This window comes from Dermochelys coriacea, chromosome 16, assembly GCF_009764565.3.
Source record: "Dermochelys coriacea isolate rDerCor1 chromosome 16, rDerCor1.pri.v4, whole genome shotgun sequence".
Taxonomy (NCBI): domain Eukaryota; kingdom Metazoa; phylum Chordata; order Testudines; family Dermochelyidae; genus Dermochelys; species Dermochelys coriacea.
Window position 1 is genome coordinate 19,182,609 of NC_050083.1, and position 15,411 is coordinate 19,198,019.

The 15,411-nt window shown below is 48.4% G+C and overlaps 1 protein-coding gene across 1 annotated transcript in view; it reads right to left on the reverse strand.

Annotated features, from left to right (window-relative positions):
• DIPK1B (divergent protein kinase domain 1B) overlaps positions 1–13,658 on the reverse strand; it is a 39,488-nt gene extending 25,830 nt beyond the window's left edge. Inside the window, exons 1-2 of the mRNA XM_038374787.2 lie at positions 13,408–13,658; positions 1,414–1,548 (exon numbers count right to left, since the gene is read on the reverse strand). Coding sequence (XP_038230715.1) covers positions 1,414–1,548; positions 13,408–13,470 — 198 coding nt within the window. The 5' untranslated portion in view covers positions 13,471–13,658. The remainder of the gene's footprint in view (positions 1–1,413; positions 1,549–13,407) is intronic.
• Between the last annotated feature and the right edge of the window lie 1,753 nt (positions 13,659–15,411).

The following is a 15,411-nucleotide window of genomic DNA, read 5'->3' on the forward strand; positions in this document are numbered from 1 at the left end:
ATGATGAGGCTGGCAGCCAAGCCCAGGTCAGCTCCTCAGACACACCCATTCCTGGCCCTACTTTACCCTGCCCCCATGGGCATGCAAGGGGTTGAGACACCACATGGCCCCGTGTGAGACTGAACTCATTCTGAGAGCCCCTGCTGCACACATGGCCCTTGCCACACATTCACGCCATGCGTTTGTCAAGAAACGTTTTCCACGTTGTTCGCCTCGCTTCATCTCTGCCCACCCGGATGCGTTCCATTCTCAGATCCCCCTGCAGCTGGCTCATTCAGTAGAAGGTACTCAGATATTAGGGGATAAAGGCCCTAGAGATCCCTAGATATGTAACCAAGTACAGGAGATCATCTCCCCACCAAGGGAAGGAGCCACGTCCATGCCAAAAAGCCCTCCAGCATCATTTGGCTACAGTCATCCCCTCTCTTCCATCCGGGAGAAAACAGAAACCTCCCCCGACTCCTGGCCCCTTATAAGAATTCAAACCAAACCTCGTCTCAGTCCTGAAATGCTAAGATCAGAGATAAGGCCAAGCTACAAAGCTTGGGTTGGAGTTGCATCCACATTTCTCCAAAGCTTGGGGATGGTTGGGAATTTTTTGATTAAACTTTTTTTTTTTTGCTGGAAAATGCCAATTTGTCAGAACTGAAACCTGTCACAGAAGCTGCTTGGGTTTGATGTTAATGTTTCTCAGACCGGGGCTCAAGTCTCTGCTCTGCCTGGGGACTCTTTCTCTCTGGTTTTTCACAAAAATACTCTCCGACACAGAATGAAAACAAATGACTAAAGCTCTAAATGTTTTGTGAAAAGGAATTCTTGTTTTCTGGCCAGCCCTAACATTGTTCAGTCCCTAGGGGGCAGGATTAACCCATTGTGGGAACTGAGACCAGTGCAAACAATGGGAAGGGATTCCAACATCCCTGAATTTGGTAGGCTTCTTGTCCAGAGACTTGGTTCAGTCCATTATAGAAGCACACACCAGCTATGAAGTGAACGTCAGGACCTGAGCCTCTCCACCGTATGTGAGTGCCTGGATCTTTAGCTGGGGTGTTTCTTCATTTCTGAAATGTGAAAACATCATGGAACAGGCTGTTTCCCCTCCATTGCCTGGAAGCCGAAGCACCAGAAATCTCACAGGAAAGCATCTCCCCTATGAGATTCTCAGCCCGCTCCTCTGTTAGTTTTATATATGGCCCCTTTCATCCTCAAAACCCCCCAAAATGTGTTAAAAGTGACATCCAAACAATCACAGCGATCGCTTCCCTCGGTGAAACGTAGCCAGGACTTCTGAGTCCGGTCCCCTGCTCTGATGACACTACCTCCCAAGTCCCCCACTCCCCTTCCTGAGGGCTTTGAAAAACACACAGATCTGAAGCAAAGCAGCAGGATCAAGTGAAAGTGGCTGGCACTCACGATTATCATCTGGCAGACGTGACCTCTGCACAGTTCGGAATAGGATGAGTAATGCATGTACACCACCCAGCTGCCCACGAAGATGCCCAGCCAGGCAAGGAAAAGATATTTCACTTTGATGCCAGGGAGACGACTCTGGAAAAAATAACAGGAAAATGCCAGCATTACATACAAGGAATATAAAAGTTAATGCTTGAAAAGGGGTGGGCAGTGGGTATACTGTGACTTATTACACTCCAAGTGGTCATTTCACTGTTACCTTGTCTGTCCCCCTAACCCCGGCTGTTGTATTCACCTGTTGCTTCGCTGAGCTTTGAGTGTGAACTCTCTGGGGCAGGGACCGTCCTCTGTCATTTTTGTTGTTTGCATTGTAGTCATGTATGGATGGATGTTTGTACAGCAACGAGCACAATGGAGGCCGTGATCCCGGATCAGGGCCTCTGGGCACTACTACAATACAAAAAGGAGGCAAGTACAGAGAAGAGGGTTTGGGCCCCATGGAGGAGCATTGATCTCCTTCTTCTAAGGATCAGGTAAAATAAGCAGGTGGCCCTGGGTGAGTCTCTGCAGGGAGCAGCAGTATTAAAGTTGTGGCGGCGGTCCCCATAGGGGACCTATCAATTTGTATAGACATAGCACAGTGAGAGCCAGGATCCTCCATAGGCCAATTGGTTCAGACCCGTGGCTGGTGGAACTTGGCCATTGAAGTCAGTGGAGCACTGCTGATTAACACACATTTACCCCAGCCGGGGATCTGGCCCCAGTGGCCTCTGGGCATGGAGGGAAAGAGCATGAGGAAAATGCAGGAGTCAGTCCCCATCCCCACTCCTGCAGTCATCCTGAGTTTAAAGCACACTGGGCGGAGCAGTTAGGTGCATTTACAACTGGGCTGTTTTTTGCTCCCAGAATTACTGGCAGGTACAAAGCAAATCACACCAGAGTCACCCACAGTAAGTTCTGCACCTACAGAGTCCTTCCTATGGGAAGAAGCAATTCCCCCCTCTCAATCCCAATGTGTATGTCTACACTGCACCGTAAACCCAGACTCAGATTCAGGTTTGAGACCAACCCCGCCCTTCTGTCCACACACAAATCAGGCTGACTTGAGTCAGCTACTCAGGACCCAGGTCCTAGGAACCACCTGGCAAGTGTAGCCATGCCCTGAGACTTGAGTCCAAGCCCTATCATTCTGCAGTGCAGATGCAGCTCAGGCTGCAGATCCAAGTCAGAAGGTCTGCGTAGGGCAGCATGGACCCATTAGCCCAGGTGAGAGACCGCGGGTCCAGCAATTGTAAACCCAGATTTACAATGCAGTGTGGATGCTCAAGCATGGGCTTGGAAACACTGAGTCCAGATTTACAATGCAGTGTAGACACTGCCCTGCTGTACAAAAGCCCAGCTGGAGGGAGTGTCAAAAGCCTCAGGCTGAGATCAGAGGAGTCTAGCTCGTTTCTCCCCAAATCTGGTCATTTTTTTCACAGATTATAGCCCCAATTAAACTGAAATGGGGCTTTTGTTGCCCCTAAGGAGGGGAATTGCCGTTGAAAAAGCTTATTACATGTGGAGGCAAGAGGAGAAGGTCACCGAACAGGCTGTAGACATGCATTGACTATCAGGGGAAATATCCTAATGGCAGACATATGTGATCTGTGTGTGTGTGTGTGTGTGGCCATGGGAATATGTATTCACGTGTGTATCTGGGTACATACCTATTGGGGGAGTGAGTGTCTGTGTATGAGAGTGTGCGAGTGTGTCTGTGTTGGAAGAGATTGTGTCTGTGTATATGGCCCTGTGTGTGCGTAAGGGAGTCACTGCGACCCAGATCCTCACTGGGAGTTAGACAGCTAAACACTGTTGAGAACCTGGACCTGGGAGATCTGAACGCTGTGTCTGCGTGTGTTGGGGGAGACATGCTCACGTGATTACATTTCCACATGGAACAGTTTGACCATCAGCAGAAACTTCAAACTTTCTGTTCTCGGTAAACCTTTTTCTAATCTTTATTTTGATTTATCTATACACCCCAATCTCTCATGAAACTATGGCTGCGAGTAGGTCATTTGCAAATTAAATAAAAGGAAGATTATGTTGTGAGGATCCGAGAAGTTGGCCAGACTCTTCAGTACGATGGAGATGGGTAACCACATGTCCTGGAACCCATGAGGCAAAACCACATGCAAGCTGACTCCTAGGTTTGGGGTGACGTCACTGTGCCCCAAGGTGATGCGGCTGTGTCATTGCAATGCAAGAAACATCAGCCCTTTCGAAAGCAAATATTTTCTGTTATGTGAGAAATGAGGGGCAGAGCTCTACTCTAGGTCTACAGAGCCCTTTCCCCTGCAACGGGCTGCCTTTGAGTCCCTAACATCACGCTGCTGTTTTGGTTCAATGCCAGCTCAGAGGGGGAAATCACCCCCTGGGATCATGTCCAGCACCTGGGGTTCCCTTTGAGCTCTCATCTCCCCTGTACAGAGCCACTCTAGTGCTGCCTTGCTTGCAAGAGCTCACAGTGCAAGCGCCTCTCTCATGGCACATGTTGGGCTCAGTTGATGTATACCCAGTGTAGCGCCATTGACTGGGTTGGTTTGCAACAGCAGAGGCTCTGACCCTCTTATGAAACTGTTCCAAGGGCCTATTCAGAAAACTCCATTTCTTATATACAATATAATCCAAGAGCAGGGATTCCAGGCATCCATAAACTCTCTAACACTGCCACTGTCCCCTTGGTAAGGAGCACTGGGATAAAATGGTTCTATGCTGACATATACAGCTGGAGGCATCGCCTGTTGCTCCTTCAGAACACCTCGTGTACATGGAACAAAACCACCAAGCACTGTCAGGTTCTGTCCTCCGGTGTCCATGCCTTGTCGTGGTGGGATAGCTTGCACTCTCTAACACTCCCCAGAGTCTGTGTTGCCAGTGGCTTTTTGCTCCTGGCAGGTTCAACCATGCCAGAGTGGTCTATGGAGGAGGGGCCAGACAAAACAGACATCCTGGCTTTCCAGGTTGGGGGTTAGGCACAGGGCTAGCAACCCTGTCCCATAAAAAACAAAATATGTTACGGAAACAGCAGTGGAGAAGTCGATCATTACAGTGTGTGATGGCCTGCAGGTGTCAATGACCGTAGGACTGCCAGCAGTGAAAGCCGAGAGGAAGCCACTGGCATGAAGACTGAAGTGCTCACCACCAAGACAAAAACCAAACTTGGTTTTTGGAACACATAGACATCTCAGCAGAGATGAGACGCTTCAGCTTACACATCCTGGGTGGCAGTGAGAGCAGATGGATGGGATCAGGAAGATAAACAACAGCCTCGGGCCATGTGCTTCGGATGGAAACTGATTCCATCACCAGAATAGCAATAAGATGGGCACCTGAAGGCAAGCAAAAATGAGGCCACCTGAAAATAACATGGCGAAGATCTGTGGAAGCCGAGCTGAAAAACCTGGGGCACAGCTGGGAACCATTGGAAGACTTGCCAGAAACAGACAGGAGTGGAGGAGCTTCATCGCTGCCCTAAATGCCAGAGACGTAATGGGAACGTAATGATGATTGTCAGGTTCTTACCTCTGGGTTTTCATTCTGGAGAGTCCACAGGAACAATGAATAATGAATGGTCTGTCAAAGGCATCAACGATATTCCATGCAAACGATGCCGAGGTTCAGAGACTGATTTGTTCCTGGCATTAAGCTGGTAATTTCTCCCTCTCTGCCCCGGGGCCAGCAAGCGCAACGACCTCACTATCTGATATCATTTGGCTTCCCTACAGTGAGGATCTTTGCCTGACTTTTGTAATGGAATCCAGGAGTCCTGGTGGATCTCCAATGCCTCTTAAGCAGTTAAGTAGATATAGCAGCAAACTGCTTCATTTCATCTGCATGTGATGAGGAGGTTACAACCTTTCCTGGGGCGGGGGAGGGATCTTGCCCCAGTGAGCCAGGCCTTGGTTGGTTCTAGACTGCATTCCTGCATTGCAAACTTCAACTAGTGCAGAATAGCAGCTGCAAACTTAGGACCTGAGCCAATGACCATGGAAGTCTTTCCCTTAGCGTCAATGGACTTTGGATGAGTCCCTTACTTGGCAGAGCTCTTCACAGGAGACTCTGTTTCTAGATGCAATTCCTGGCACTGGTTTTGACCTATAAAGCACTTTATGGTGTGGATCATGGCTACCACAGAAACACCCTCTCTCCTCATGTTCTGTCTCAACAGCTCTGATCAGTCAAGTCACTCAAACTTAGAGTTCCCATTTTTAGGACCAGATCCAAAGGCCATTGAAGTCAATAAGTATCTTTCTATTGATTTCAGTGGACTTTGGATCAAACACCCAGGGCTAAAAGTAGGGTATCTTCACTTAGAGGTCACCACCTGTGGACTCACGCCCCATACTGGTCTGAGAAGCCAAGTTTATTGACTGTCAATGTGTGTTTCAGTGCCCCCCTATTTCTGCTGGCTTTTCCTGGAGGGGATGAGCCGGGGGGGCTGGAGGGGATGAGCCGGGGGTGCCGGAGGAGCCTGCATGGTTTTCGGAAGTGGTGCAGAAATATCAGTGAGAACTTCCACTGACTCTGGCAGTCACTTTGTTAATTGTTCACTTCGTTATTTCATTAGCGTGTTTCCAGCTGACCCTTCTAGAGTTCAGCAACCACGTTTTATCAACCAATCAATGTTGCTCTTATTGGTTTATCTGTGCCCACTCAGTGATGTTGTATTTGGGTCTCCAGCAAAGATTGATCCAATTCATCAGAGAGTCACATCGGGGTGAATCTGACCCATGGTTTCCAGTGAAATAACTCACCAAAGTCGGCAATTGTTTCCATTCATGTAAGGCCAGATCTGAATGGACCCAATGGATTTACACCAGTCCACCCCAGCTGAGGATTTGGCCCATTATGGTTTCCAAAGCCACTCAGGGATTCTAAATATTGGGCGTATAGCACCTCCTTGATCTAGCTGCATGAATGCCTTACGGTGTTCTGACCTGCTATCAAAAAACCAGGGCAACAAACACTCCCGTTCTTGCATTTCAGCTTGATGGGCTTTCTTTGGCTACATTATTTCAGTTCAATCTGAATAACTGTTTCTGAACTAATTTGCAGATAAGTGTGAAAGCGTCTAGGTTTGAGCAGACATCTTGACACATTGTGTGCTAATTCCAAGTACTGTAGCAAGGTGTGAATCAGCCCACAAAGCCCTAGGTTAGCATGCCTTATTTCACCATCAAAAAAATTTACCACAAATTAATGTCTGTAAAAAGGGGGACTCTAATTACCGGGAGCAGTTGTCATATACAAGAGATTTGTGGCTATTCCTATTTGACTATGTTGTATTTAAGATCTAAAAACAACTGTACTCAATAAAGGCACACACACATCATCAGCAAATGGGCTTTCTCATGGCAGTTTAATACTACCACCTAGCCTGCTTCTATTGGATCTAGAGGGGGCCTGATATGGGGCTATAGCCCTGTCAAGAGAGACTGGGTGTTTAGTCTAGAAGTCAGGTCAGTGAGCAAGGTACTCCTATTCTTTTCTATTCCAGTTCTTGGTATCTGAATGTAATGATGCCCTGCTTGGGTCATCTACAGCACTGAATCCAGGACATCTCAAGCTACAAGCGTGACCTGGGTCTGCAAGCTTGACATCAGTAACAAAGTCATACTCCTTTTACATGATTCAGCTTCTAGAGGGGGACAAAAACACACTGGGCCAATGCATTTCATGAGCAGGAGGCTTTAATAGGAATTTTGCTCAATTAAGGGCAGCACACTTAGGCCCAAACATTTGTAAAGCCACATGCTATTTGAGTCCTTTGGAATGCCTGAACATTTATATTGTCCAAGTTAGTCTGGTTATTTGTCTGACTGCAGGTGTCAGTGTCTTTGGATTATCTCTGATGGTCACAAAGCTTCACGAGATGCCTTCACCATTGATAGCTTAGAAGGAACAAGGCAAAAAATATTTATTTATTTTTTTTAGAAAAAAGGGAGGAAATGAAAAGGAAGAGTCATGGAAGACAGGGGGAATGTTGAAGAGAGTGGAGTTTGCCTGACAGAAATTAAGAGTTCAATACTCCACTCCTTGCGCTCTTCAAACTCCTATTCACATTCTTTATGGGAAAAATCAATGGATCCCATGGGTGTTAAAACAGGAACGGGCCCTAAATTATCCATAAAAAGGGTGGTCTCATGGGATCTAGTGAGACATAAAGGGTCAACAAGAGTGCAGAGGAAAAGGCAGCCCTCTTTCTGCAAAGTGGCCCTACTGCATTGGCCCAAGCAGCAAGGCTAGAAACTCCTGTGTGGATAAGAAGAGAAAGCCAGTTCAGCAGGTTGAAGCTAGCTCCAGCAATATGGACAACCCCAGGTGTTCACAAATCATGAGTCAGCCACCACCCCACCACAAAAAAATCATGAGATTTAAAAAAATAACATTTGCCTTCTGGTGTTTAAGCCTTGATTCTGATGTATTCACATGATTCCAGCAGCTGGGGCTTTAAGAAAAAAATATCCTGAGACTCGCAATAAAATTGCCAGAGTTTGCCACACAACTACAGGCTCAACATTCCCATTGAGGTGCTTGGGAGCCTCACCTGCACAAGAACTACAGGACAGTTCTTTATTTTAAACCTAGTCTCCATCTGTGGAGCAAGCCAGCCAATCATTCCAGAAGATGACACCAATGGCTTTTCCCCTTTGAGGAATTTTATCTAAATACCAATTGCCTTTGGCCCATTTGGACATTTTATTCTTTTTAAAAAACCCAGCTCCTTGGCTAAGCCTGTCAAAGAGGTTTGCTGGGCAAGCTGCCATGGCTGGGATCCAGTCTCCAGAGAGTCAACTATGGATGGGCCTGGGCAGCAACATTTTGGATCTAAATTCTGAACACCCCAAACTCTGAAGGTGCTTGGCAGTTCAGATGAGGCCCTGGTTTAATGTCAGTGCATCATAAACATAGGTTCATAAATTAGTGCAAGCCAGTTATAGGAGAATACTACATGTTATACTGGGGCAAGTGATTGGATAGATAGATAATAACTGAAGAGATGAGAGGCTGCACTCATGTTATCCTATCTCCATTTTCAAGCAAAGTTACATATCCTAACAGCTCAGCCATCAGCCCAATGATGGTCCATTCAGCTATGTTCTCTCCCAAGGAGGGCATTGGAAATGTCATTTCTTAAGACATGTAAAACTTGCCTAGACAATGTATTCCAAAGTACACAGTAGGGATGGACTAGATAATCGAATGGGCCTTTTTCCATCTTAAGTGGCTGTAAGTGCTATAAGTGGCATAGTCCAACCTTCATCTACTGAGTTCGTTTTTTCCAAGCCATTGAATAACTTACCATGTGTAAGCATCACTCTTGCCCTGAGGGATGCAGAGTGCCCGTGTGTTCCTGTAGTGGTGTTCCACATGAAATGAAGGGGAATTAGACTCCTGACCTTCCTAGCATGGTCCTAGAAGACAGACATCTCTATTGCAACTCCCAGTGCCATGATCTCCTGCTCCTTTTATTTCACTTTTTTGCCTTCCCAATGAATTGCAAGAGGAAATCCTCCTCCAAATGGTGCATGTCAGAGCTGAGACAATTGGTATTAGAGTTTCCAACGTCACAGCTACTTCTGCTCTCAGTTAAACCAGTGGAACCCAGAATAAATCCACAGAGTTAAAAATCTCGGCGTTACTCTGGATTTACCCCAGAGCCGTTTGTACGGCATCTAGCACAATGTGACTGGCCCCTCTCTCTAAATAATAACAGGACCCATTTGTCTTGATTTATTGAGAGCTGGATCTTCACTTCGAATAAATCAGCATAACTCCACTGAAGTCAGTGGAATTCTGCCAGTTTACACCAGCTGCGGATCTGGCCCTTCAGGTTTAATTTTTTCTGGTTTTATGAGCAACTCCACCAAGCTAAAAACCTTGAGTGACTCTAGGTTCATACAGTGTAAATGAGAACAGAATTTGGCCCCAGTAGGGATCCGTTTGTATGTATTTAGTTTTCGGCAAAATATGGGCCATTTTCCGGGAAATCAGAGGGAATTTGTATCGGTGTTTAAAAGGTAGCTTTCCTTGACTAATTATTATTTCTATTGTGGGTAACCCCTAAAGGCAGGGATCAGGGCCTCCTATCAACTAACACAAAGACACATCCCTGCCCCAGAGAGCTCACAGTCAAGGAGCTAAGCAGTGTGCCGCAGGTGAATGAACAGACAAAAGGGAAGGACAAGAGAACTGCAGACAGGTGTGTTCCAATCCCATCTGAAACCCTGAGAATGCGTGACAGATCTTCAGCTCCCACTGGCTCCCTCCGCAGACAGTTTTCATCCCCGTGACGATGGATACATTCTGGGTATTTTTAATGTATATTTCACCAAAACCTATTCTCAACCTTGGAAAGGGTTTTACCGTTAAACCGGACCCTCTCATTAAGATAAACTGCATCTCATCAGCAGCTAGCGTCTGCCCTTCCTTTGGCCAGCGTACAGTGGGCAGGCTGAATAACCAGCTGTCAGCTGGCCAGCAGGAGTCTTTAGCGCCTCCTGTTTGAAGTGTTACAGATACTTGGCTGGAGTTAGCTTCAAAGGCAAAACTGACAGAGTCCTCAAAGGCTGCTCTGTCTCCTTTCTTCTGCCGCAGCTCTCCATGACCTGCCAGCCATTCTCATGCTTACCTAGCTGCCCCTCTGATGATGCTCTTTCAGGGTAGATGTGGGACTAGGGCAAAAATGTGCAACATCCATTCTCTTCTCTGCTGGGCTTTAGTCGCGGGTTGACTGTTATTTCATTACAGAGAGCATCAGTGCATTTCAAACCCCCGCATCCTTCCAGAGTAATGTCGGTTTCATCAACCACATCGTTTTGGCTCTTTTCAAAACAATTTACCCCATGGCCTGTATATTTGTACTGTTTCTTTAAATCTGTTGCAGGAAGCTAGATAAGATTGGCCTTGGGTTCTCAGCAAAAGCTTTCCATTGAAGCCTGGAGACACAGAGAGTAGCTTTAAGGATAATGCTGGTTTTCCCCTTACTCTAATGGAGTTCAGTTTTGGAGGAAAAAGGCTCTTTCTGTGATTCTTTACCACTGCCAAGCCTTGCTAACAGAGAGAGAAATTCAGGGCTTGTCATTAAGATTTCCCACAACTCTTACATTAAAGGCATAAACTGTATAACAGGCAAATTTAAAAAAAACAAAATACAGCTTCTCAAACAATACTGGTTCAGGACTATTATCAGTACACACCAGGCTCTCACCGACAGAGGGTCTCTACCCAATGAATATCAAGTTCCTTTCTGTCGGCATTGCATTTCTGATTTCGCAGATCAAAATCAAACGTGCACACATCAGCTGCCAAATGCACTGATTTCACACAGACATCTAGAGGCAGATTCTCCGCTGCCTTGCACCTTATGGCAGCATGTGCACCTGGGCAAAGGGAGCGTGAAATGCCAAATCAGAATCCAGCACTCACGCTGGTGCTGGCATTTACTCCCCACTTTGCCCATCCTGGGCCAGATCTTCAGCTGCTGCAAATCAGCAAAGCTGCAGTTTACATTTACAGGGCTTGATAGACAGAGGGCTGTGTAGATAGATAGATCGATAGATAGATAGATAGATAGAGGGGGGATATTTGGGGATAGAGCTGAGGACCTGGCCCACTTTGCCCAAGTATAAATGATGACACAAGGTGCAGGATCCAGAGAATCAAGCCATTATGGCTTTAGTGAGATCTCTTGTGCGAAGAAGTCGAGCTGGATTTGGCCTTTAAACAGCTCGGCTGGTCTCTTGACCTTGCCTTGCAGGGTAAACACAATGAGTACTGGAAAAATAACTATGGCACTAATCCTAACGCAAGTGCAAAAGGCTGCTAAGTATTGCCAGAGCTGCACAGTTGGCACAAGAGGAGCAAGGCGCAGTAAAGAGATGCCAAAATGGATGGCTAACAGGCTCGACTGTTTCTGCTCTGCGGCGGTGGCAGCTCGCTATTTGACACTCCATTTTCCATGCCAGGGACTGATTTCAAGTCCTGCGTGTAAAGCCCACACTGCTCCTCATGTACAGCATCACCCCAATGCCCATTTCAACGCCATGATTTAGCATTATAAAGAAAGCAGAGAGCTTGGGGAGGTCAGAGGCCCTTCACCTCTGAGATCAGGACTAAATGGAGCCAGCAGAATGCTTTCAGCTCAGCTCCTTCCTGGGCAGTGGTCCGCATCTCATTGTAACTGTCCCACATGCTTTGGCACAGGGCTGAGCTAGCATTGCAGATTAGATCTATGCTGCCAGGACTGTGATCATTCCAGTCAGAGAGGGGTTGAGAGGGCAGAATGGAATACATCATTCTGCAGGAAGAGATCTGCCATAGGGGAGAACTTTGCTCTTTAACTGCTCCCTCAACTTTCTGGGGTTTGCTGGATTTCTCTCTCTTTTTTCCCCCCTTGCCATTCCTCTCACTTTCTCTGCCGTTCTTTCCATTTCTCCCCCAGCGCTGGCCCTAATGGATAATAGGAAATCTCCTCCCCACATTAGCCCATTTTCCATCTAATCAAACATGTAAGAGCAGCTGAGATTGTTCCTTCAGCTCTAATGGCCACCTGAAAAGACAAGCATCATTGCTGGCTTCAATGTGACTTTTAATGGTAGAACATTCATGGATGAGGAACTTCTGCTCTCCAGAGTCAGATCTGCCCCCCCCCCCAAAAAAAAATCAGTGAGCCCCAAGACGTGCTCATTTTCCTTGAAATTCCCTGGGAGTTTTGGCTTGAGTAAGAGCCTCGGGTTCTGTTGCTAGGTTCTAGTCCCTGCCACTCCAAAGACCTCTTGGTAGATAATCGTTCCAAGTCCTTCTCTATGAACCAGACGTTCAATCCAATTAGGTCGGCATGCCAAAGAAAAAAGTAATTGTTCTAGACTGGTACATTGCTGCATTGGCTTATTCCGTTAGTTATGTAAGGACTGATTGATTAACTGGCTCTTTCATTCTATGTAGATGCAATGTGGATTCTTTCCAACATGAGGCTCACAGTTAAACTTCATGTTATGCAATTGGTGTGCCATGCTGATCCATATTTACTCCACGTAGAATAATCCAGGATCACTTTTCAAAAACAAGCCAGAGAGTGGGGGGGAAGCATTAGTGGTTAAAATATCTCACTGCAAGCCAGTGGATTAAGGGCTTGATCCAATGCCCCTTGAAGTCAGTGGAAAGACTCCTGCTGATTTCAATGAGCTTTGGATCAAGTCCTAAATACAGTGGCGCTGAAGCTGAATAGCCATCTATTTGCTTCTTTCATTACATGCACACCTGAGATTTCATTCATAGCAGGGTCAGAAACAGATTTCCAAGCGTAGCATCCATACTGACCCTCTCCAGTAGCTACAGGGAACCAGTCACTCTGATCAAATTAAAATAAAATACAATAAAAAATCCTCAGGGGAAATGGAAAAAGAAGCCACCACAATGACTCACAGCTCCCAGGGCTGGAGGTTTTTCTAGTGTTTGGTATAGGAAACCAGCAGTCTGCAGGAGAAGAAAATTAGTTGGGTACCAGGGAATGGTTCATCAGACTCTTCCCATCCATCCATCTGTCCTATGCACATAAAACTAAACAGCCACAGTTTTCATCTCTCTCTCTGTGTATCCAGCACCCTGACCTACAAGGTCCAGTACAACCGAAAATCAAAGGTGCAGTGAAATTAACCATGTGTAAGTTTCCCCCTCAGGCAAATCCCCTTGGGAGTGATGGGGGGGGATGTTAAATTCCCTTCTCCAAATGGCACTAGGTTGTTCAGGATCAATCTGAAGGACCGGACATGGGCTTAACTTTGTAGGTATTTATTTATTTCCAAGTTGGGATCAAAGGCAGCCCCCCCCCACCACACACACACACACACACACACACACACACACCCGACCTCCAGCCTCCGAAGACGCAGGATGTCCCCCCACCAGGGCAGCTGCTTAGCCAGCCGCCCCCGGCTCCATCCTCACCTGCAAGCCCGTGGAAAGCGGGCAGAAAAGCACCAGATGCACCAGCCTCCGGAGCCTCCGCATGCTGCGGGCTCCCCCCGCCGCCCCAGCTGGGGCTGGCCGATCCGCAGGGGAAATCACGGCGCGCTCCCCGCCCCGCTCTTCAGCGCCGGGGGGGTGGGTGCAGCTGCAGCCCGTGGGGCGGGAGGGGGGGTGCAAGGGGAAGAAGCCCCCCCCCCCGCCTCCGGCTCCTCCCCGGGCGCGCCGCTCAGCCCCCGCCGTCAAGCCAAGCCTCGGGCGAGGCGGGGTCCGCGGCTCTCCGCCCCCCCGGGGGCGGGCTGGGCTAGCGGGCTCGGCGGCTGCAGCGGGCGCGGGCAGCGCTGGGCGGGGGCGGCCGCTCTGCATCCCCCGGCCCGGGAGCGGGGAGGAGGCGGCGCGGGATCAAGCCCAGCTCGCCCGCAAGCCGGGCCGGGCCGCTGCATGGGGGAGCCCGGCGGCGGGGGGGGGGGGCAGCGATGCCGTCTGGCTGCTGGCGCAGCGCCGCGCCGGAATTAAAGGGGAAGGCGAAGGGAGGTTTCTGACGGCCGATGGGGGCTGGGGACGGGGGGGCTGCTTTCCACTCCTCCCTACGTCCCCCCCCATCCCTTCTGCGCTGAGCGGGCCCCCAGCGCCCCGCCGGATGGGTCTTGAGTCAGAGTCCAGCTGGAGCTGATTGGGGGTGCGGGGGGGGAGCATCTGGGGGAGATGAACCCTGGTGAGATGGGGGGGGGGGCGTCGTGTGCCGCAGGCCGGGGGATAGAGAGACAGGTCCCCGGTTTCTTTTCATGGCAGCAGCCCCCTTGCGGGTTTCCAGACCCCATTAAAGGCCCTCAAGGAACAAAGCTGCTCTGGCCCCTAGATAGAGGCACTGGCTGCTGAATGAGCTCCCCCCGCCCCTCATTTCAGTGAAGGGGACCATTTATTTGCAGAGCGCCCGCCCCCTCTCCCCCCCCCAAGTTGGCCTGGCTCTTTGCTGCCACATCAAAAGCAAGGACTCTGGCCCATGAAATCACCGTCCCGGGGCTCTCAGCCTACAACTACATCTGCTAGCCCTGGCCCACGCGCAGCCCACAGGAGCAGGTCCCATTGCAAGATTGTGGGGGCGGTGGGGGGCGGGACAAAAACCTCGTTGCATACCTGTCCCTTCTAATAAACCTAGGGCTGGCTATCTATCTATCCATATACACCCCTTCTACCTATCTATCTATCTATTGTAGGTACCTATATGGCCCTTATCGTTATAATGTCTGAATACCTCATCTGAAGTCTCATTCAACTTCAGAGAGTATGCCCAGAAAATGTATCCCTAATGGGCTTTTCCTGCAAGATGTTCAACGGGAAATAACGTGTTTCGCCAACAAAAGCGTTTCAATAAAGACACTGCTTTTTCTGACCAATAATTTACACACCCTGACCTGTTTACAGTAATTAATCTATGAGAACAGTCTCAGTACTGCACATTTCCCTTTTGTTTTATGTTCCAATAGATGAGGCTTATCATAGAAACTCCACAGAGCTGTTCTCATAGCCAGAAGGGACCATATAGTCTGACCTGCACATCAGGCCACAGGACCTTGCCCACCCCATCCGGTAGTAGGCCCATAGCCTCTGGCTGAGTTACTGAAGTCATAGAATATCAGGGTTGGAAGGGACCTCAGGAGGTCATCTAGTCCAACCCCCTGCTCAAAGCAGGACCAAGCCCCAGTTTTTGCCCCAGATCCCTAAATGGCCCCCTCAAGGATTAAACTCACTACCCTGGGTTTAGCAGGCTAACACTCAAACCACTGAGCTATCCCTAAGCTAAAGACTGCAAGTTGCAGAGGATCCAATATTTACATTAGTTCAAATCTGCAAGTGACCTGTGTTCCATGCTGCAGAAGAAGCAAAAAAAAATAAAATAAAAAAAATACCCACCCTAGGGTCTTTGCCAATCTGACCTAGGAGAAAATTTCTTCCCCGTCGTGAGAAAACAAGCTCCAAGTTTCT